Source organism: Podarcis raffonei, chromosome 4, assembly GCF_027172205.1.
Source record: "Podarcis raffonei isolate rPodRaf1 chromosome 4, rPodRaf1.pri, whole genome shotgun sequence".
Taxonomy (NCBI): Eukaryota; Metazoa; Chordata; class Lepidosauria; order Squamata; family Lacertidae; genus Podarcis; species Podarcis raffonei.
This window is the reverse complement of record NC_070605.1, coordinates 38,196,937-38,219,534: the sequence shown is the minus strand read 5'-3', so window position 1 is coordinate 38,219,534 and position 22,598 is coordinate 38,196,937. Positions and strand designations below refer to the sequence as shown.

The window sequence follows — 22,598 nt, the reverse complement described above, 5'->3', positions numbered from 1 at the left end:
GCTGCTGCTGGAGCCACATGGAAGCCCAGAATCCTTGTGGTTGCTCCATCTCCAGCGTGTTAGGGGCGAAGAAGGGGGGGCAGTATCAAGAGAGTGGGTGTCTGCGGGGTGGCAAGCTGCCCCCCTCGGCCTCACCCGTGCACGGAGCCGGGGATCTGAACGTGTCATGAGCAGGACAGGCAATGGTTTCAGAGCCCCAGGCCAAGTGACCATCCTCCGCGGCAGCCTGCTCCCCCACCACCACGCTCGCCTCTCTCTCTTGACAAACTTTCCGACAAGATCCACCCGCGAGAAGTCGCTAATTTCCCCCCTCGCACTTTTCGGGGTGCTGGGGACGACGGCGGCGGCGGGAGGGGGGGGAGAAACGGAAATAACCCCAGAAGACCAAACGCAGCTCGCAACAAGAGTGGCCGCGAACCGGGTATTTGCTTTAACTCTCTCCCAGATCCCCCCACAACCCGCCAGGGCGCTTTCTTTCCGCCCCCCTCCCCACCACCACGACAGAAAAGGAAAGCGCTGGGTTGGGGGGGGTGAAGGGAGAGAATAGCTTGCCTATGGCTCTCCGCTCGCTCTCCTCCCCCCCCCCCCCCCGCTCTCTGTCGTACATGTTGTCTCAGCTTCTTTTTGCATCGTTTCATTTTACCTTCCTCATTCAGCGGCAGCGGATTGTTCACAGAGATATTCCGAACGCAAACCTCCTCCTGCTTTCCAGATCCCAGGATTAACGAGACGTTTCTGTTTTGCTCACCCCACCTCCCTGGCAAAAAAAAAAAAAATGCGCGTTGGTTTTGGGTTTTTTTTTCTGTTTCTCAAAAACCTCCTATGCCGGATCCAGCCATGCAAGTTTTCATACATTCGCAAATAAAACACCAGAGAGGAAGGAGAGCGAACGAGGGGAGGGCTGGTGAAGGAAGAAGGAGCGTCTGATTTCTGTAATTTACCAGCGACCCGATCTCGCAGCACAGCAAATAACAGTTCGACACCCATCTGCCGGCTGGTGGCTCCGTAACCCCCCCGGAAGACACGCGTCCCCCTCCCTGTGCAAACGACCTGCAAGTTTTCTGTCATCGCGACCACCCGGTGTCACAACTTACCTTCAGAAACAGGACTTTAAACTGCCAAGGCCTTCCTCTCCCCTCGCAGCCTCGCTCTCTCTCCACCTTAAACTTATTGACACAACATAATCCCACATTCATGCAAAATCCTGACACAGCCTCTCTCCTCCTCCGTCCGTCCCTCCCCCCCATCTCTTTTATTCTTCCTTGCTCCCGGCTTGCACTATCACTTTTATTTATATATATATATATATATGTAAAATCTCTCCCACCCACCCCCCCTTTAAAAAAAACCACACTAACAAAACTCCCCTCTAATAATTGCACATTTTGATGTTGTTTGTGTGGAAGGAAGCAGGAGGAGGGAAGGAGGGAGGGAAAGTGCCTTGCAAGACATGATCCTCTCTCTCTCTCTCGCTACCGGAAAACGAACGATTCCCAACTCTCGAAGCCCGAGCAACTGAGCCCCGTTTGTCGGAGGGGCTGCGGGGGGTGGGTGTGCTTCCCACCGCACCCCCCTTACCCTGCCCTCGCCCACAGTGACACAAAACACGAGCCGCCGCCGCGCAACACAAATAAATCAACGCACCGACGACATCGTCGCCCCCTCCCCCTCTTACAATGAACTTTCGTTTCTCGCTGCCCCTGTCAAAGAGACACAAACACGCGGGGGAAGGGATGCGTGGGGGTGGGGGTGGGTTGTTTCGAATCCCTCCTGTGGGAGTCCCGGTTATTATATTTCCCGGCCCACCGTTGCTGCTGCTGCTCTTGCCTCCGTGCGGTGGTGAGGTTTCCAACGCAGCCTGGCACTGGCTGGCCTACCCTTGGGTTGGTGCTGCTCTTTTCCCTCGCTCGCTCTCCCTTTCCTGCTAAATGCATTGCATAGCATTGCAACTCACCTCTTTCCTCCGCCTCTCTTCATATCCTCTCTCCCCCCCCCCCACCTTCTCCCAGCGCCCCACAACCACCACTCCTGCCCTATATAATCTAGAGAGCTCTAGAGCTGCGGCTTCCCCTCGCGCAAGGGCTGCGAAGAAGCCCACCCCTGACCTTCTCTCTCTCGCCTCGACCCTCCCCATCCAAAGTTTGAGGCAGGAAAAGTGAATGGGGATGGCGGGCAGCGGGGACGCCGAGAGGTCTGCGCCTGCCTTCTCAGGGAGTCCACCCTGCTGCCGGTTGAGGAGGAGTCCTTGGGGGCTGCTGCCCCCATGCTTTTAAGTGAGTAATAATAGAAAGGGAAGTGTTGGGAAAGGGGAGCCCTTTCCTCCTGGCTCGGGGTGGAGAGAGGGAGGGGAGGCTGCTGGCTGCACTTACCTCCGACTGTGTGCCCGTGTGTGTGTGAATGAGTGTCTGTTGAGTGTTGGCGGCCGTGGCCAGTCAGTGTTTCTTTATGTGAAAGTGAGGAGAGAGAGAGCGAGAGGAGCAGCTCTCAAGCAGAGCCCACACTGTACACTGTTTCCCCCACATATACAGTACATTGCAAAGCCGGGGAGAAGACCGAAAACATTCGTTTTTTATATAAGGCAGCCTGCCATTGGCTCGCGGGGCTGAGGGGCAGGTTGGCCAGCCATACAGCTCGCCTGTTACACCCGAAGAGAAACGCACGCAACCACACACACACTCCCTCTCTCTCGCTCCCTCACATGCACACACTGGCGAGCGCGTGCACAAACTCACACGCCCGCAGAAAAAATATTATCGCGTATTTGTTAAAAACAAAAACAAAAAACCCGGCGTTTCGGGACCTGTAGGCAGCTTTTCTTTTTCTTGGTCAGGTGGAGGGAGGGCAGGTAGAAGGGAAGAGCAAAGTAGCGAGGGGAGGGGGAAGCAGCCGCGCCGGTGCATAAAAAAGAAGAAAAAACATGCCCGAAACTGGTGTCCATTAACTGACATGGGAGGTTTCCTGTGGTCATAAACTCCCAACTCCGCTGGACGCCGAAGTGGGGCGCTTGCTCGCCCGGTGTGTAGAGCCCCGCGGAAAAGCAGGGCTTTGTGTGACGATTTGCCAAGGGGAGCTGGCAGACAGTTGCCACGGGGCAGGATTTCAGTGGCTGGTGGTGATCTGGCTGTTTAGCTGGGCTGATCCCACGGAGAGGCCAAGAATACCTCACAGAAAAGAAGTTCGCAGCGCCCGGGAAAAAAATGCCTTTCAGGGGCGCTGCCCAACTGAGAGATCAATACTTATAGCTACACAAGAGTCTGCCCAGTGACGAGGTCGGGAGGGGGACGGTACGAAATACTGATTTTAGTGGCTGATCATTTCCCAAAATCTCTCTCAGTCAACAACAACAGTGCAGCAGCACGATTCTAGGGAGGGCTGTTGATCCACAACAGGGACCTAAAACAGTATTGACTTCATATTGAGATGCTCTCTTTAAATTATTACTTGAGTGGATGGATGGCTTTAATAAAACAGCAAAAGGGTCTTGTGGCACCTTAAAGACTCAACCTCCTTATGGCTTAAGCTTTTGTGGACTAGAGTATAGCTCATCTTGCGGTAGCTGCTTCCATGTATCATGCTGAATACCTATGTCACGAAAGCTTATACCATAATAAATTAGTCAATCTTTAAAGTACTACAAGACTATTATTTTTTTGCTGCAACAGCCTAACGAGGCTACCCTCTAGAAATAGTAAGAAAACATTACAGCTGCTCAATGGTGACAGTATGGCCTGTGGCTACATGTCTGTTCCCTGACAAGTTTTAAAGTTCTGTTAAACTGTCTTGTCTGCAGGATGGCATGGATGTATGCTTGAACTACATGTTTGTTTTATGCATTACATGTGTATACCTTGGCATCACAGGTACAGTTAACAGTATGAATGCACTTATGTATGCCTCAAACAAGGATTAATCTATCGCTTCTTTTTAAAAATAAAATTAGTGCCAATATCATATGGTGTGGTTCACTCGTTTGATGGAGAAAGTCCTATGGCATCCATTTTTCTGCATTTTATGGTTAAGTGTTCAGTATGATATGTAGAAACAACTACTGGTCAGGTTTCTGTAAAGCTTTCACAGTCTTGTAGATTACATGGTAACATAATAATAAACAAAAACAACAATTTATAACTGAAGCAGCTTCTCAGTCAGTTTTTCTAAATCACGTTTTCAGGCCCTATCCAATGACTACTCTTATGTTTTAAAGATTGTATGACCTCTGCATAGTCATATCCCCTTATCTGATGCTATTCACACATATAAAAGTAGATACCAACAGAAGTCCTAGGAACAGAAAGACTCCAGATCAGCTCCAAAGTTCACAGATTTTCTTTGGAAATACATGCCTGTTTATCGGTTCTTCCATTTTAGTTTCCCATACATACAAAAGTACATATTAATCCAGAGAGAGAGGGAGAGGTGAGATGTAGTCTCTTTTCCTATTAAAAGTTCTTGTTTCTGTAATCGAAAGATATTAGAAGTCACAAAAAGCACGAAAGGCCCCACAATCCTCTTTTCTAACTGTAAATCTGTGATGGGAGTATATATTTCTGAGAGCACAGAAGCTGTTTCCATTTAAGAATATAAAGAACTTAGTTCTGTCCTCCTAGACAGTGAAAATGCACTATGACTTTTCACTTTAAAACTGTTAGATCCCCCCCCCCTTTATATCTATGTAACAATGAGGACCAGAGAGAAGTAGAGGAAGAAATAGATTATAAGTAAGACTAGGTCACATTACAGCTGATAAGCAACCATTTTGACAAAGATATATAACACAACTGTTTTTATTTAAAAGCAGTTTGGGAGCAAGGAGCGCTTTTTGGCTAGTTAGGTAGCGATGGGGTGGTCGTATGCTTATTAGTGGCAATTAACAAATAATAAATAACTGAAAACTGATACACATGTAGCAAGTAAAGTTCTCCAGGACATAGAATGATGAAAAATTTACAGTGCAATCCTATACATGTCTACTCAGAAGTAAGGCCTATTTAGTTCAATGAGGCTTTCAGGTAACTGGGTATAGGCTAGAGCCGAGAAAATCCAATATTACTTATCTGAGAGTAAGCCTCACTGGAACACAGTGAGATTTACTTAAGTAAACAGGCATAAAATGGTTTGCATGTTAAATTTATTTGTGTTAGGAGCAGGCCAGAAAGAATATGGCCAGCCTAGATCCACATATTTGACTCCCACTTATGCAGAACCTTGATCATGGCAAACTCTTATGTGTGTAGGCAGCTTCCAAGAAGTGCACACCTTTGCTTCTCTAGACAAAATCCAAAGAGTCCTGAGGTGCCTTAAAATCTCACAAGTGCACTCCAGTCTGCAGAAGCTTATGCTGCATACAAACTGACTGCCTTATGGCTCTTGATCAAGGGCTTAAGGCTGTAGTGTAAGTTTGAAATGTTGGAAAGTAAACTATTTTTTAACTCAGTGGTTTGTCCGCAGTGTTCTAACAATTTAAATGTATTTGTTGTAACTTATTTGCTCTGCAACTTACAAAAGTGTTTTTGTTTTGTTTGTGCACACATAGTATGGCACTAGTATTCTGCTTCCCTCCCTCCTTCATCCTCCCCTCTCCAAGTTCTTTAGTTGTATCATCCTATGAGCTGCATCATTGTTTTTAAGACGCTTATATTTTACCAAAATACCAAACGTCAAGAACCAAGTATTACAGTTATCTCATCAGTGCCTTTTAGAACATTGTTGGATAACTGTAATACTTGGTTCTTGACATTCAGAAAAATTAAATTAAATCAAAATATGTGAGCACCTGCAGTTTGAAAATCAAGTTTTGTCATGTTGAATACATGGATTTAGTTCTAGTTACAGGTAGGTAGCCATGTTAGTCTGCCATAGTCAAAACAAAATAAAATAAATAATTTTTTTAAAAAAATTTCCTTCCAGTAGCACCTTAGAGACCAACCAAGTTAGTTATTGGTATGGCCTTTCATGTGCAAGAAGTGTGCATGCACATGAAAGCTCATACCAATGACTACCTTAGTTGGTCTCTAAGGTGCTACTGGAAGGAATTTATTTATTATTTTATTTTGTTTCGACATGGATTTAGTGACATCCCAAAATTGCTGATCACCTGTGAAAAATCTTAGTGATAGTTCTTAGCATTTAAGACATCCAAATTTAATAAATTATCTTATTTACATCTTTTAAAATTGCTTTTATTGTTTATTAAAACATGTTTTTATAACAAGTCTATGGAACAAGCTGAAAACAGTAATTGGGATTCTGACATCTATTGGATTGCTTCAGGAACAGTACGATATGGTTTGAATGAGGGTGAGGGAGTAGGAATCTAATTCCCCCCCCCTTTATTTTTGGTTTATTCAATCAGATGCATATGCAGCAAAACAAACTGTAGATGTATTTCAGCATTTTGGTAAGTTCAAGTAAAACTGATTTTCCATTAATTATCTTCATGGATGTTAAAAATAGGTGAGCTTTGACTCATTAGAGGCACCTGTCTTTGAAGAGACTCAGGGCCTCAAATTTGACTCAAACTCTTGTACCATATGAGGAATGGTGAGGCATCAATGCAAGTTAGTTTCTGTAATGCTAAACAATAGACATATCTGAAAGAAGACACTGTTTCACATGCTCTCTGACATTTCTCAGAGAAAAACAGTGCATTTGTCAAGCATTGGAGAAACAAGTTCATATTATGATAGTGAGCAAGCCAAATAAATGAGCCATCTCTATGCCCTCCAAATAATTTCTGAAACATTAACTTCAGACATTTCTCTAGAATCCAGAAAGCACATTTGTACCTCTTGATGTCATAATTTCAGAATATACAGAGCTGCCTTATTCTGAACAGACCAATGATCCATCTAGCCCAGTCATATCAACTTTGACTAGCCGTTGATCCCCTAGGCTTGAGGCAAAAGTCTTTGCCAGACCTGTTGTATAGGATCCTTTAAGCACAGATACTAGAGACTGAAAATGGAATTTTCAGTCGAAAACTGGTAACTTATAGTGAGATACATTACATATCAGTCACACAATATTATAATTTTGATAATTAGGAAGATTCTGTAAACATTAGAATTATTGTTAAATTCAAATTCTGTTTCTTAAGACACTGAATTATGATAGCCGAATTAGTACAGTTGGAATGGTAAAATTATTATTTTTAAAAAACAAGTACTTTGCTGTTAAGAACACCCTCACATCAGGGTCACCTGGATCAGATAAGAAAAGATGCAAATGATCTCACTCAGCAGTTTCAAATATGTTGAACAGAACTGGATACAAGTTACAATCATGTGGGACCTCACAGCATAAAAGCCATGGGACTCTAGGTCTCTGAGCAATATCATATCAAAACAGCCACTCGATGGGAGAGGAACCATCACAACACAGTGTCCCCAGTTCCCAAGCCTGCCTGTCCAAAAGCATGCCACAGTCAGTGGTATCAAAAGCCTCCAAGAGGTCCAGGAGAATCTACTTTGAAAGTCACCCCAAAATGTGACCAAGTCATTTTATGTGCAGAAGCCAACCATGAAACCAGATTAAAATGAGTCCAGATAATCAGTCTAATCCAATCGTGTGGGGGTTGTGCAGTAACCATCTGCTCAAGTTCCTTGACCAGGAAAGTGATATTTGCAACCAACCCAAAGTGATTGGAGTCTTTGGGTTCCAGAGGGTTTCTAAAAAGCTGTCTCTCACAGCTTTCTCTCCTGGACTCAGCCAATCATTTCTACTAGAAGTAAACAAGCATGAAGGAAAGGGGTCAAGACAAAGGGTAGGCTGCACTCCACCAAGCACTCTTTTCACATCCTTATGTCACTACAAGTAAGATTTTATTATTATTTTTAAAGGAGGACCAGGGTGGGCCCTGGACATATTCATCAACTCAACAAAGTTAGTAGTGTCTAGGCTGAGGTGGATGCAAATTATTTTATCATCCAAGTGTTTAGCAAAGTAGTCATAACAATGCATAAAAAGTTCCCTTATATCATTTTTTCAGACTAGGTTGCAAAAGGCTGCGAGCTGCCTAGAAAATCTCTGCTGGATAGCACTGCCACGACTTGATGGCGGTGGCAAAATATTGTTTCTTCACTGCTATCACCCGTGTAGAGCAGGCTCAAAAGTTAGGCTCATAAGAGTTTCCTGCCACTTGTGTTCAGTCCGTCTCCCTAACAGCTTCATCTTATTTTAAAATAATGAGTAAACAGGTTCTGCTAAATGGTACTTAAAATGAGTGTGTTAACAGTGTCCCAAATCCTACAGAGCACCAGCAATAGCAGCAGGAAACTCAGAATTCTCTGAGTCCATGTGCCTTTAAGGGTGGCCCATTAATAGAGCTGCCACACTGGCAGAACAAAATAATTGCATAAGTTTAAGAATCACATGAAAATGATCTGACTATGATGGGGGGTGTCAAAGAAAAGTCCCTATTATTATTATATTATATTATATTATAATTATATTATATTATTATTATTATAGGGACTTTTCTTTGACACCCCTCCCCCCGTCATAGTTTCCCCAGCCACTCTGGGCGGCTCCCAACAGAATATTAAAAACATGATAAAACATCAAACATGAAAAACTTCCCTAAACACCCCCATCACCATATACTGTCTAATCAGGAACATGAAATCAGCAGCATAACCTGCCACGTGTCAATGACATTCTGAAACACCCCCATGGTTTGTCATGTCAGCAATGAATACCTGAGCTGTACCAGATGAAGCAGCCAAGACATAAATGTTTTGAGAACACTTAACATATTGTGAATATTAGAGAGCACACCATCCAGGAACTTTGTACTCTCTCTTACACAACTGCTCAACATCAGGAAACTCCTAACTCCATCGAGACACAACTAAGTCCATTGCCAACTAGTGACTAAACTATATATATTATAACCACAATCTATTGAGTTGGAGCAAACAAGGCTGCCATGGCAGAAATGTTTAACGGGTGCTTGAAGTTTTTAGTCTTTTGTGAATTCCTATAGAAAACAACCTCTCTGAATTATGTGTGGCTTGACACTTTGTTATCCAAAAGTTTTTGCACTTCGCCAAATGTTGTAGTGCACTTCTAGCCTTTTTAATATGTAGTTTATGAGAAAATGCTAATTTAAACCTGCATTTTTAGGGGGCGAAATGCTTGCTTAAATACATATCAAAATAGTATTTTTGAGATATTTCTTAAATTCATGAACTAATGTAAAAATGGAATAAAAAATAGTAAAACTATCCTGTGAATTGGCCTTAACCCCCTTTAAAGCCATCACCAAATCTTGTGGCAGAAAATTCCATTTTTTTATTTATGTATTCATGTGGAAAGGTATTGGGGAGAAGGTCTGTTTGACCTAAATCTCCTGCAAATCATTGTTGTGAGAAAGGGAGAAGATGTAGTCAGGGCTTTTTCCCCCCCAGCCAAAACTAAGTACTGGCACCTTTCAGGTGGGCGCCATTGCTGTTATAAGAGAACAAGGGAGACATTCAGGAAAATAGTACTGGATGTAGCACTGTCCACTTTCTACATACTATGCATAGATTTAAGAGTAGGGACAGGCGCAGGTTGATCACAGTAGCAAAAAGGGCAACTGCTCACAGAAATTGCTATCCTTGTATAAAGAGCTGCTTATGCATTTTCCAGGTGGGCCTGTGTGTGACCAGGTGGAGAAAATTAAGGTTACAGACGTACCTCGGGTTAAGAACTTACCGTAATTAGTTCTGAAGGTCTGTTCTTAACCTGAAAATGTTCTTAACCTGAGGTACCACTTTAGCTAATGGGGCCTCCCGCTGCCACCGCGTGATTTCTGTTCTCATGCTGAAGCAAAGTTCTTAACCGGAGTTACTATTTCTGGGTTAGTAGAGTCTGTAACCTGAGGTACCACTGTATCTGGGTATAACATGGCAAAATATGGAACACTCTAGGAATTACTGTGGAGATAGGCTACATGCATGCTATAGGAAGTCTGGGATATAGCTCAGTTGGTAGAGCATGAGACTCTTAATCTCAGGGTCATGGGCTAGAAGCCTACGTTGGGCAAAAGATTCCTGCATTGCAGGGGGTTGGGCTAGATGACCCTTCCAACTCAACAATTTTATAATTCTATTATTTCACCGCTAATTACATGATTAAAAGTCTATGTAGATTTATTTCTATTTTTTGTGGAAAATATTAGTACTTCGTGTGTTAAAGAAATCCAGTTGATCACAGAGTTTAAGATACATGCAGATTCTACCCAGAATGCTCTCCTCTTCAGATAGAAAGATACGGACAACATTGGCTAAGTCAGAATCTTGCTTTCTCTTCAGCTTGGTCAAGGGCTAGTTTCCTTCCTTCTGTTAAAAAAGAATTGAAATTATTACCCATTAAAAAACAGTTAAAAGAAATTACAGTCTCGGGAATAGGGTGGGTCCTGAAAACACACTTTTACACTTACCACATTTTGCTAAATTTCATTGCTGCAAATATGAGTAGTATAAAGAAAATGATACAAAATGCAGAGACACATCTTTCTTAGGGCGTCTATTGTCACTATTGAAATATTTTGCCTCACTCTATTGTTGTTGCCTTTTATATATATATATATATAAAATATGTTGTCAGATACAGCTGCTGTGCAACTGAGGGTGTGTCAAGGCAGAAGCAGGCAATCTGTCATCAATGTGAGCAGCATCACCCAGTCTCTCAATCTGGAAGCAGGCCTGACAGGGGAGGTTTTTATAGTACCAGGGACAGTTACGTATCAAGATCTGGTTCATTGGTTGAAGGAGCGTTCCTTGTATCTGGCCTCTTTGCAGTTCTCTATTTTGGCTAGATCTGTAAAGCAGCGCTCAGGCTGCATCCCACCTTACATTCTTTAGATCAGAAAAAGGGAACCTGTGGCCCTCCAGATGTTGTTGAGCTACAAATTTCACCATCCCAGACCACTAGCAGGGGATGATGGGAGTTGTAGTCTAGCAGCATCAGGAGGGCCACTGGTTTCATTTCCCTGCTTTAGATAATCACTTCACTACCCCTAGTTAGCTTATGTTCTGTTTACTTATTTCAGTCTCTCTCCTGCCCCCCTCAAACTTTCCTGTTGGCTGGGGCTGATGGGAGTTGTATTCCAAAACATCTGGATGACATCACATTGGGGAAAGGCTGAGTTATACCATAACATTTGTTAAATGAATCTAGGTGCCAGCCTATTGTTTCAAACTCCAGTTTAAGATAATAGGGGACAAACCTAAAGCATTATAATCTATATGTGTGTTTTATATAATTTCTTCATCAAGTTATGCACAAGCACATACTTAGATAGATGCTACACCTATTAATTATTAAAACTATATACCTATAGCTATTATATGTGAAATAGGTAAAGTTGAAAGATACTATTGCAGTGGAAGACTGTATCCCACTCACTGCCTTCCTTTTCCCCTCACCCCTTGTCCTTAACAGCACCGTCATTTTTCTATAACATCAATTTCCTTCAGAAACAAACAGGATTCTTTTCTATAAAAAAATACTCAGAAATTGAAGCTTATTAAATTCATTGAGGCGTTTAAGAGATGCTTCATTATTCCACCCCTTTCTCACATTGCCCGGGGCAGAGGTGACCATTGGTGCCTCTGCAGTACCATGATCTTTCAGGGTAGTGCTGCATGCTTTACGATGAGAGATGCGAAACATTAGCCATCCAGCTGCTGCCTGAGCCTGCAGGCCTTATATATGAGCTGCTACCATGGCCAGCTACATTAAAGGCCATTGTGTGCTTAGAGAAGGGAGACTGCGAGGCTGCCAGAGGAGTGCACCTTTTATTTGTAGAATGCTTTCTCTCCCAGTTGCATGACATATCCACAGTCTTGCTTATTTTCTCAACATGTAACACTTTGTAGAGCAGTAGAGCAGTTACAGTTTCTTTAAAGCTTAGAATTTTTTTTGCCTGGAGCCCACATACACAGATTGTAGAAGACACGTGTTAATATATTTTGTTTTAATGGCTTACATATACTCCCGTTAAGCTATTTTGTTATGATAACAAAATAGCCATATTTTGTTATGAAAAGTAATGATTCTCGACTTTGTCGAAATAGGTACCCCCAAAATGATGTAATACAGAATAGTGATTTTCACACTTTTGCTAATACTGTATCCTGAGGTAAGTCTGTCATTCGGTCAATTAGCCACTTTCATGTGGTTTTAGGTGCAAAAGATAGTACAAAGTAGCTATGGCTAAATTTGACTATTTCCAATATATCTAGTGTAATCTTATCCATAATTCAATTCAGTTCTGTTTTCCCACTAATCTGTCAGTCTTTTTTAAAAAGTAAAAAAAAAAAAAAACTTTAAAAGTACAATTTGAATTGTTATTTTTTCTCTGAATACACGTATTTCTCTCAAAATGTAGATTGAAATGCTTATTTTATCTCTAAGTAATGTGTATTTATCTCAATGTAATATTTCAGCACGACTTTTGATAGATAAAACTGCCAAGAACTGCATCACAGCTTCAGGAGAAATGGCAAAGCTGGTGTTTCAAACTACACAATAGTGCAAGATCTGCAGATTTCATATAAGAATTTCCCTAAGTTATATTTATTAAGTGTCCCTATTACAAAATGCCATATTTTTTTGTTAGATGCACAGTGTTGTAAAGCCTCTTACAAATCTCTGACACATGTGGAATAAATACACCATCAAGTCTACAACGTTCAGAAATTGTGCCTCAGACTTACAATAATCTAAAGGAATTGTGACTCAGGCCCCCATAGCTTGGTATAGGTTCAAAATGTAAACTAAGCTAGGACAGGTTGAGTCATAACATTTGCACGCATCCAGAGCAGGCTTCCTCAACCTGGGCCCTCCAGATGTTTTTGGCCTACAACTCCCATGATCCCTAGCTAGAAGGACCAGTGGTCAGGGATGATGGGAATTGTAGTCTCAAAACATCTGGAGGGCCGAAGTTGAGGAAGCCTGATCCAGAGTGTTCACAAGACCAGTGTCCCTGCCCCTAAAGTGCTCCTCCAACACAATTTCTTTTACCTTTCTTGTAAGATACCCCCCATATGTCCAAGCCCAGATAAAAGACCTATAAAGAATTTCTTAGGGAGGCTATCCATTTACCTTGCCTAGTAAACACTGCTGTATTAATGGTAAGCATGATCTCATTTGTGGCAGTGGCAATATTGGTACTTAGGTAGGGACCTAACAAAGACAAGGAGGACTTTTGTCAGATTAACAATATAAACAGGGCCAGCCCAATATATTTTGGCACCTGAGGCAAACTACACAACGGTGTCCTCCCTTCCTGCCAGGGAAGAGGGGGTGAGTGAATATCTCATGGGTGGGCCACATCTGACTATAAAATACCTCAGTCCAGTAGTAACTGTTGTTCAGTGGCATAGCGTGAGTGGGGCTGCAGGGGCGATTGCTCTGGGCACAAAAATCTTAGGGGCGCAAAAATTCAAAAGAAAACGGGAGTAAGAAATAAAGAAGATCGCGTCATCCCCCTCACACAGAGCATTTCCAATATTTGTGTGGGCAGACTGAGGAGAAAATTTGGGCGACAGCCAGTTGCTAGGGCAGCCTCTGCATGGGCTTTAGAAAGCTACCTGCTCCCAACCATTAAGAAGGCCTGAAAGATATACCTCTTGCATCTGGCATATTCATGATTGATGTTTTACAACTGGAATTCTGCTTCGTTATTGCTGTGAAAAGTGTTTTAATTGACTGGGTATTTTTACTGGCTGTTCTCTTTGGTGGAGGGGGGAGGGCAAGATTTGTTAATTTTATGGTATCTGTGTTGTCCATTATAATTTTTATTGTAAATTGGCTTGGAGAAGCATTGCCTAAAAAGGCAGTCTAGAAGTACTTTAAATAAATAAATTGTTGGTTTGAAAACATTGCTCTCTTTTTGTGTGTGTAAAATAGCATGGACACTAAACAGTTCTGCTAGCGTAAGGAGTTTTAGCTGTGCAGTGGAACTTCCCTACCTTCTCCTCTCCCTTTAAAAGACAGATTTCAGGCTTTCCTGGCCTACAGTAAAAACAATGGGCTTTTTAGCTTAGCATGATGCTTGCACAAGCTTTGAACCTGCATCAATAGCTCAGCATCCAGGATAGTGTGGGGTATCCTTACTGCTGGTATTCAGAACTTCTTTTCTAGAAGCAGTACTGGGTGAGTATGGCAATCCTGAAATTACACACTGGCCTATAAAGCAAGAAAATTAAAAGGGAAATTTTAAATTTCAAGCAAAGTTTCCTAAAATTGCAGGGGAGTGAGGGTTGTTTTGTTTTAAAATCAAATGTAACCACAGAGCAGAGTGAGCAGTCCTAGTTTTACCCAGCAGGAGAAGACATACACAGCAAACCTTGCTACTTTTTACACTTCACAAAATAGTGCAAGCTGGGAAGTGCGGGTCTGCTGTGTGTCACTAGTCCAGTAGGTACCTGTGAGACACAACCTCATAGCACGTAGCATTTGAAACAGCAATATATAGACTAACTGGTGGAAGATGGAGACACGCATCTCTTATCTCATTCTACTACTGTAATTCTACATCTATAGCACAGGGGGCAAAGCAGATTTCTCTGAACTCTTACTAGGAAGACCTGTAGTTATCGAAAAGGAAGTAGCTGCTACTATTCTCCCTAACCACAACTGCCTCCCGCTTGCCTCTCTGTAGTCTCTCCGTGTGTCTGCTATACAACACACACAAAAATATCAGCCCCAAAATGCACTCACCGGACATAGAAACATTCTGATGGGATAATGCACCAACATTCTTATCAAATTTACGAACGGTTTAATAGTGCTTCACATGATGCTGGGTTGATGGATGGATGCTTATTTGAATGGTCCTGTCCATGTGGGGTGGGGATGATTAAGGATACTGTTGCAGTAGATCTAGTGTTCTGTGTGATGGAGCCAGGGAGCGAGAGAATGCCTTTGGGTAAACTTTGCAGCACAGCCGTTTTGTATTACACCACATCCAGGGATTTCTCTGTTAATCATGTTGTTGCTCATTAAAACTTGATTTGATTTGTGGGCTTTAAACATTATTCCTTGTGAGAAAACTCTTGCTGACTTGCCCTTGTATTTTGTTTCTGTTGAGTCATCCCACGCAGACATTGGAACAGAGGACCCTTCATGTCTAAGAGAAAGCAAGTCGAAAAAGAGCAGTCAGTATTTGCTCTGCCGCCTACTGCCTCCTTCCTTTGCCCCTCTCTTCTCATTGTCTCGTCAGTTTTTACAATGCCTGATTCCTTATTTCTCCTTTAACTATGGATGTGACTGCATACCTTGTTTTTACTGAGTCTTAAGTCCAAACTAGATGTGACACATATAGTTGCATGTACATTTCTACCGACTTCTCCCTTTTTAAAACTGAAAACATCCTATGTCAAAAACAGTAGAGCAGAGAAAGCGGTAGGTGGGAATAATCAGAAGGCTTAGCCATTTGCCTTTTGATTAGTTTTTCACTAGCATGGCAAGGGTATTGTGAGCAGGGAAAGAGCCCAAGGAGAAAGGGTCAAGTTCCTTCTGTCCCTGCTGCTCAAATATGAAGCTTGCTGAGGACTGCTTTTGATTTTATTATTATTTCCTACTAAAAAAAACCACTTAGGAGGAAAAAATCATACATGCCTAGTTATGTCCTTACTTCAGGTTCAATTATAGTTATATTTAAGCAGAAAAAGTTAAATATTGCCCTCCTCCCAACTTAGCACAACAAACCCTTCTTAAGATTTATAAAATTAACTTGCAACGTACTTAGGATTAGGGAGAATGTAAGAAGCACCCTGCTGAATTTGACAGTGGCCAACCCAATGCCGGCTTAGGGAATTGTGCAAACAGGATACCATGGTCAGTGGTACTAGAAGCCACTGAAAGATCAAGAAGCACTATCACATTCCCTCGGTCCTGCTCTTAAAACAGATCATCTGAAAGCTGACTAAGGCTGATTCAATCCTCAAACCGTGCTAGAACCCAGACTGAAATGGATCCAGATAATCTCTATCCACCTGGAATTCCTGCAACTGCCCCCCCCCCCACTTTTTCCACTTCCTTACCCCAAAAAGGGCATATTCACAACCAGATGGCAATAGTTATAAACAAGGGTTCAAGAACCTCCAAATGATGCTCAACTCCCATAATCCCCACTGGGTGGCATTGACGGGAAATGGATTTCAGCAAGATCTGGGCATACTACCACCTGTTGAAGGGCAAGATGCACAACTCCATTGTGTAGGGATGCATTCACCACACCCTGGACCCACCTGTTCATACCTTCCCCACCAGAATGGCTTTCACCAGCCAGGATGGACAGGGGTCAAGAGAAGTTAGGATTGCATCATTGCAAGGCTCCCGCCCACATCACTGTGTGACTTGCACCCACCGTGCATAATTTTACAAACTTGTATAAACTCCTGTTGTTGTTTTTCTAAACAAAAAATCTGAAACACTGGGAAATATTACAATGAAGTACTAACAATAATTCTTTTCACGTCATCATCAATTCTATAATGCAACAAACAAGCCATCACTCTGCTTTGGAACACGTTTTTAAAAGAAAAGCCTGACTAGCATTTCATATACCTTTTAATTGCATAACTTTCTAAATAAATGCCTGAAGTAACTGATATCCATTTATCCTAAATAGAACCCAATAAGGCAGACATGAATGTACAAAATATTTTCCCCCAATGTGATCCCATTGAGATTCCAGTATGAAATTCTGCAGGTAGATCAATACAATTTTGTATTAAAAAATCATCATATTAATTTTTAATCACTTTTTATAATTTAAATTTTTGTAACTTAAATTTAAAATTTAAAGTAAGTCCAGCTTGTGACATATCATATTAAAGTCCATGAAGTTCTGAAAAGATTGGTGTTTTTAGTTTTGACTTCTCTCAATGCTGGGCTGAGCTTTTTAAGATTTTTGTGTAGTCTGACAAGGCCAAAATTGTCAATTTATTGAAATGTCAAACCCTCATAATTAAAAAATGGGATGTGGTAAAAAGCTAAAACTTTGATCATTCAACAAGTGTACAAAATATTAAGAAAACTGGATGACATTTCCCCCTAATATCCACTGTTTGTTTCTTGGTTTCTTACTGCCAGTTCAAATCTTATAAGTGTATTTATGAAATTAGGGGTTTTCACCCCTTGGTTCCTCACTTTTTACCAATTAAATCCCATTCTGTTCATCCAGTTTCAGGAGATCCTTCTGGACCTCTTTGTAGTCTTCTTGGGATTTGACCATCCTGATTAATTTGGGGCCACTACACACCTCAATGATAGAATTTTGATAGCAATAAAATAATGAAGCCTTGCTTGAAGGCTTTTGGTATACTTTTGCTAGAGTCCAACAGAAAATTGAATAGAAACAACAAACTCTACTATATATTCCTGCTAACAACTAGCTGTCAACATTATACTGAGTGTATTTATTAAGTAATTGGTGTATTTAATTGGTTAGGTCATTCACCGTATGTATAGGATGGGGCTTTTCAATCAGAGTAGACTCATGTAAAATTATATTCAGTGTAGATAGCAATCGAGTATGCAAAAAAAATGCATAAATTATACTGGGGTTAATGGGATTTACAGTGCAATCCTATAGATGTTGACTTAGAAGTAAGCTGCACTGACTTCAATGGCACTTACTGCCAGGAAACTTTATATAGAATTTCATTTTAAACTTTGCATAAATGTGTGCCAAATTATAGTCACTAATGTTACGGTAGCAATGATCAATAGATAAAAACCAATTACCTTTTTAACCATTCATTATCTAAATACTCTATTCAACAGGTTCTATAGAATATGACTTCTAATAAAGTGTATGGAGTGGAATCATGGTGAGAATTTAGAGAACATATTGAGCTCTCAATCTTACTGTGGTCGAGCCATGCTTCTGAATTTTGAAGCTGGCTGTTAGAGATACCAGCACCAGCATTTTAAAAGAACAGTGATTTTCCACAATAAATGCCGAGCTTTTAAGTGAGAATATGCTGAGGTAAAGTAAATTGGCTCTTGGGCTACAGAGCCACCCCAAGGTGTTTGGCTACCTGAGGGGGGAGGGTCAAAATCCTTTTGTATGGTAAATATACAACTATGAAGTTTATGTTCAAGTAAACGTATCCCTGTGAAGTGCAGCCTCCTAAAGGATATTTGGAGACAGTGGCATAGCGTGGGTTGCCAGCACCAGGGCCATGTGGAGAGGATGGGGAGGAATACGGACAGATTACACATGCACATTCAACTGCCTAACAGGATCCACATCACCCAGGAGAGTGCAGCCGCAGAGATAAGAAAAGAAGAATCATTCTGTTATCTGGAGAGATCACTTCCTAGTTTGCATGGAGAAGCCGTTTTCAACAGAGCCCAGCAACAGAAGCATGCATCTATATTGAGGCATATTTAAATTTTGTGCCCCTAACAATTTTGCGCCATGGGCAACCAACCCAGTGTCCCCCTATGGTATGCCACTGCCTGGAGGTCAAAGCCTTTTGATCTGGAGGAGCTGCCAGAATTGAAGATCGGAAATAGGGGGCTTTGTGTGTAGATTATAAAGAGGGTGAATAAGAAGAAACCATCCAGAGAAAATAGTGGAGGGGAAAAAACAGTAACTATCTACCCTCCCAAAGCATTTATTCAGCAACAATTCCACAGCCAGGGAGTGACAGACTGAAGCCTAGGGCTGCACTCCAGCCCAGGATTGTGTGAGGAGAAGCAGACCTGAGAGACAAATCTCTCACCTAAAGAGAAATAATTTATTGGCCTCAATCCCGTCTATATTTTTTTTAAAGTTTAGAACCTTAACTTAACTTACATATTTTGATTTTAAAATTTTGATTTAATATTTGTGTTCCACTTTTTCAACAACAAATGCTAAGCTCAAAGCTCAATGGCATTAAAAATTAACAAACATTGCAATTGCTATAATATCAAAAACATAGCAGCATATAAAGCAATAACAACAACAACAACAACAACAACAACAGTTATTACAACTCAGTATAAACTCTTTATGATTCAAAATATCAGAAATAGCTGCTGAGCACTACCCCTGTGCCAGTTGGCAATCCAGTCAGATGGGCAGAATACAAATAAATTATTATTATTATTATTATTATTATTATTATTATTATTATTATTATTTATTTTCTCTCTGAGGAGGGGCTTCTTTACCCAGTGTAGCAGCAGTAGCACATTCCCAGAGGCAGCAACATCTTTCATACTATTTCATCTCAACTTCTTTTTCACCCTCAAAGAGAGAATTCAATTACTTGTTTTCAAAGGGTGTGGGACAACAGCTTCCATCAATGACCCCCCCCCCTTGTCTGCAGTGCCTTTTCTCCATGTGGGGTATTCTAGAATCCCTTAGGATTCCCTTCCCACAATCCCTCAGGAGGCGTGCTATGGGCTCTCTTTCCTCATAGATATCACAAGCCCTAGGAGAAGAGCCAGAGAACTAGATCCCTTTAGATCCTGCCCTTCAAGTCTGGCACATCTGCCAAGGCCTGAGCTTTTAAAGTCACCTGAAGAGAAGAACAGACAGCCCCAGTCAGCTTAACAGACTCCAGGTGAAAACACACAGGTTCAGACTCTCAGCAAAGTCATTCCCCCAAATATATTAATCTGAACTGTGCCTCTTACTTCCTCCCCTCTTTTGCTTTCCAGGTTAAATAAATCCTGCTTACTGTTTTCTACATTTTACTAAGTTGTCTTCTAGTTTCCCCCTTTCAGGAGACATGGGTCTGAAGCAGGGCATACCATGGCTATTTTTACACTCTCATTTACTATGCATTCATTGTGTTTCCCCTGCTGGATTTTTAATCTCTGTTCCCACAGCAAAATGTGTATGTCTCCTGTACTTTGGAGTCCTTCATCCACCTCTAAGCAAGGTGTTAACACCTTTGCATGGGGTAAAGACATCTCCCCTGGTGGATACACAAACAGTAAAAAAAATGGAAGCCGTGCTGATGTGAACAACTAGGTGGGAAAGAGCTGTGAATTTAATTGGACTTCAAGGCAGGGATGTGAACATACCCTATATTCAGGCTATAGCATTATCCATCCTCATCTTGGTACAGTTATGAGGTAGGTGCATAGCTGGCAACGTTTCCCTTTTTTTAAGGGAAATTCCCTTATTCTGAATAGGATTCCTCGCAAGAAAAGGGAAAAGTTGACAGTTATGAGTAGGCGGGGAAGCAAAATGTCAGGTCTCATAGTTGCCTGTACAAAGGGTTGTTGGTAGAGAACAGGAGCGGTCAAAGCCATTTTGCTGCCTGAGACGAAGGATAAGTTGGTGCATTCCCCATTCTGTGCACAAAATTTGACTAGACAAGGTAGTTGAATCTGACTTCAGCACTGATGGAATTGAGTCCTCTATCACACTCTAGGGCAGCAAGGAGCTGCAGGACAAACCACATGCCACACATTTCTAGCCACTTCCTGCCCCTCAGATTTTGCTGCCTGAAGCAACTGCATCACTCTGCCTCGTGGAAGGGCCACTCCAGTAGAAAAAATAGAGTTATGAAAGTAACTCCTCAAGAAGTCAAGAGACTAGCCTCCTTGACTGTTTAGGAAGCAGCCACTGACTGCTGAAGGTGGTTAATCAAGGTGCATTTACCGTATTTTTCGCACTATAGGACGCACTGGTCCATAGGACGCACCTAGATTGGGGGGGGGGGAATAAAGGGGAAAAAATTTATTCCCCCCCCCGCCAGGCGCGGGGCTGGGGCGGGGGAAGCCCGAGCTTCCCCCTCCCCCAGAACGGGACCCAGAGCCATGCCGAAGCTGCACGCAGCTTTGGCATCGCTCTGGGAGCTTGCGGGGCTGGGGGAGGAGGAAGCCCTCCGCCAGCCTCCAAACCATGTCGGGAGACAGCGGGATGGCGCGTTGCGCCTCTCCCGCTGTCCCCCGAGTTTGCGGGGCTGGCGATGGGGAGGAGCAGGCTTCTCCCCCCCGCCAGCCTTCTAACCAAGTCGGGGGACAGCGGGATGGCGGCGTTCCACCTCCCCGCTGTCCCCCGAGCTTGTGGGGCTGGCGGTGGGGCTCTCCTGAAGCCTGGAGAGCGATAGGGGTCGGTGCGCACCGATCCCTCTCGCTCTCCAGGCTTCAGCGAAAGCCTGCATTCGCACCATAGGACGCACACACATTTCCCCTTCATTTTTGGAGGGGGAAAAGTGCATCCTATAGTGCGAAAAATACGGTACTTGTAAGTGTTGTGAAATAATAAGAGATATCAACAGATGTGTTGTTACGATCCTTAGCTTGGCACAGGGATGCCAACAGGTGTGTGTAAAAAAGGACCTTCTCGCCATGAACCAATTTTTGTCTCTTACAAGTAGCCTAGGTTACAATACTGTACTCACTTACCTGGAAGTAAATATCATTAAACAAAAAAGTCTTACTTCTGAGTAGGCATATCTACTATTGTACTGTAAATTGCTTATACAGTAAATTCTGTGGGTGATAATCCATTTTTACTCAGTATAGGTCCATTAAAATTAATGAACATGACAAAGTTAGGTCCAGTCATTTTAATACATCTACTCTGAGTAAAACCTAGCTGAATGCCACTTTAATAAGTACCTGGACATGAGATTCTAATAGCAGAGGATGCGCCTAAGCCTCTTTGCAAAGTTTTCATATTTTGCATTCCCCCTACTTGTTTTTTTTTGCCAGTGACAAAAAATGGCCAGTCTGCCAAAAGAAAAAACCATTTGGGGGGGGGGGATTCAAAGATATAGGAAAGGAGGCAGAAGGAAGAAAGAAAAGTGCTGTTCCTTAAGAATACAAGAATTCCTGGTGTCTGAACAACTTTTTTGTCAGTCACAGCTCTGACTTCACTAATTTGCTAAAAGCACAGGAAGGTGGGAGTAGCCAGGTTATCTTATCTCACAGAAATCTCTTGGACAGATAAGGCTTCCCTGCATGTTTTGATTTGTAACTAGAAGTCCATTCAACTTGCTTTTTTTCTTCTTCAATGAAAGCTACAAGTCTGGCGCTTCCATGACGTATATTTGCATAAAACATGGATATGCTAATTTATTTTATAAAAGCAAAATTGAGTCAACTTTCAGAGGAATATGTAGTTCTGTAAGCAACCTTTTTTTAAGTTAAAAAAAATGGGGAATGGGGCAATGTCAAGGTCTTAGATCTCCTAGATCACCCTCAAACAATTATCCTACGTACAAATCTAAACAAAGCAAACTAAATAAACTTATCATTTGATGCCTTTTAATGGAGCTCCAAAGCTGCTATCTCAGATGGCTTCCTCACTTTGTCCACATTCAGGAAATCATAACTTAATAAGATGAAATATGAATAAGCCTTTTGTAAACTATTATTAATTATAGTCTTCCTGATTTTCCCACTACTGCAAGCTTCAGAATGTCTGCTGTGATATCCCTGTTTCACCTCCTGCTTCATGTGGGCATGTTTTAGGATGCACTTTGCTTTCACTGGATATCAAATAAGTGTGCCAAGTCTCACTGTCACCTGAAGCTAACTAGAGATGCCAGCCCAGCTTGTTAATCCAGATATGAGTTATGGAGAGTCGTAATGCTCATCTCAAAGAAGAGGCAAGTGTTACAAGTCTTGAATATTTCTGTGAC

At 42.1% G+C, this 22,598-nt stretch overlaps 1 protein-coding gene across 8 annotated transcripts in view; it reads right to left on the bottom strand.

Annotated features, from left to right (window-relative positions):
- Positions 1-2,528, bottom strand: part of BBX (BBX high mobility group box domain containing) — a 125,433-nt gene extending 122,905 nt beyond the window's left edge. For 3 of the 8 annotated variants that reach the window (XM_053386256.1, XM_053386262.1, XM_053386254.1), the window contains exons 1-2: positions 2,370-2,528; positions 644-757 (exon numbers count right to left, since the gene is read on the bottom strand). Coding sequence is in view for 2 of the 8 variants with exons in the window: in XM_053386254.1 (XP_053242229.1) it covers positions 644-652 (9 nt within the window). In the remaining 6 variants the exon portion in view is untranslated. Of the gene's footprint in view, positions 1-643; positions 758-1,094; positions 1,227-2,369 lie in introns of those variants that run through there. The other 5 variants (XM_053386257.1, XM_053386263.1, XM_053386255.1 and 2 more) reach the window with 4 other exon arrangements.
- Positions 2,529-22,598: the final 20,070 nt, after the last annotated feature.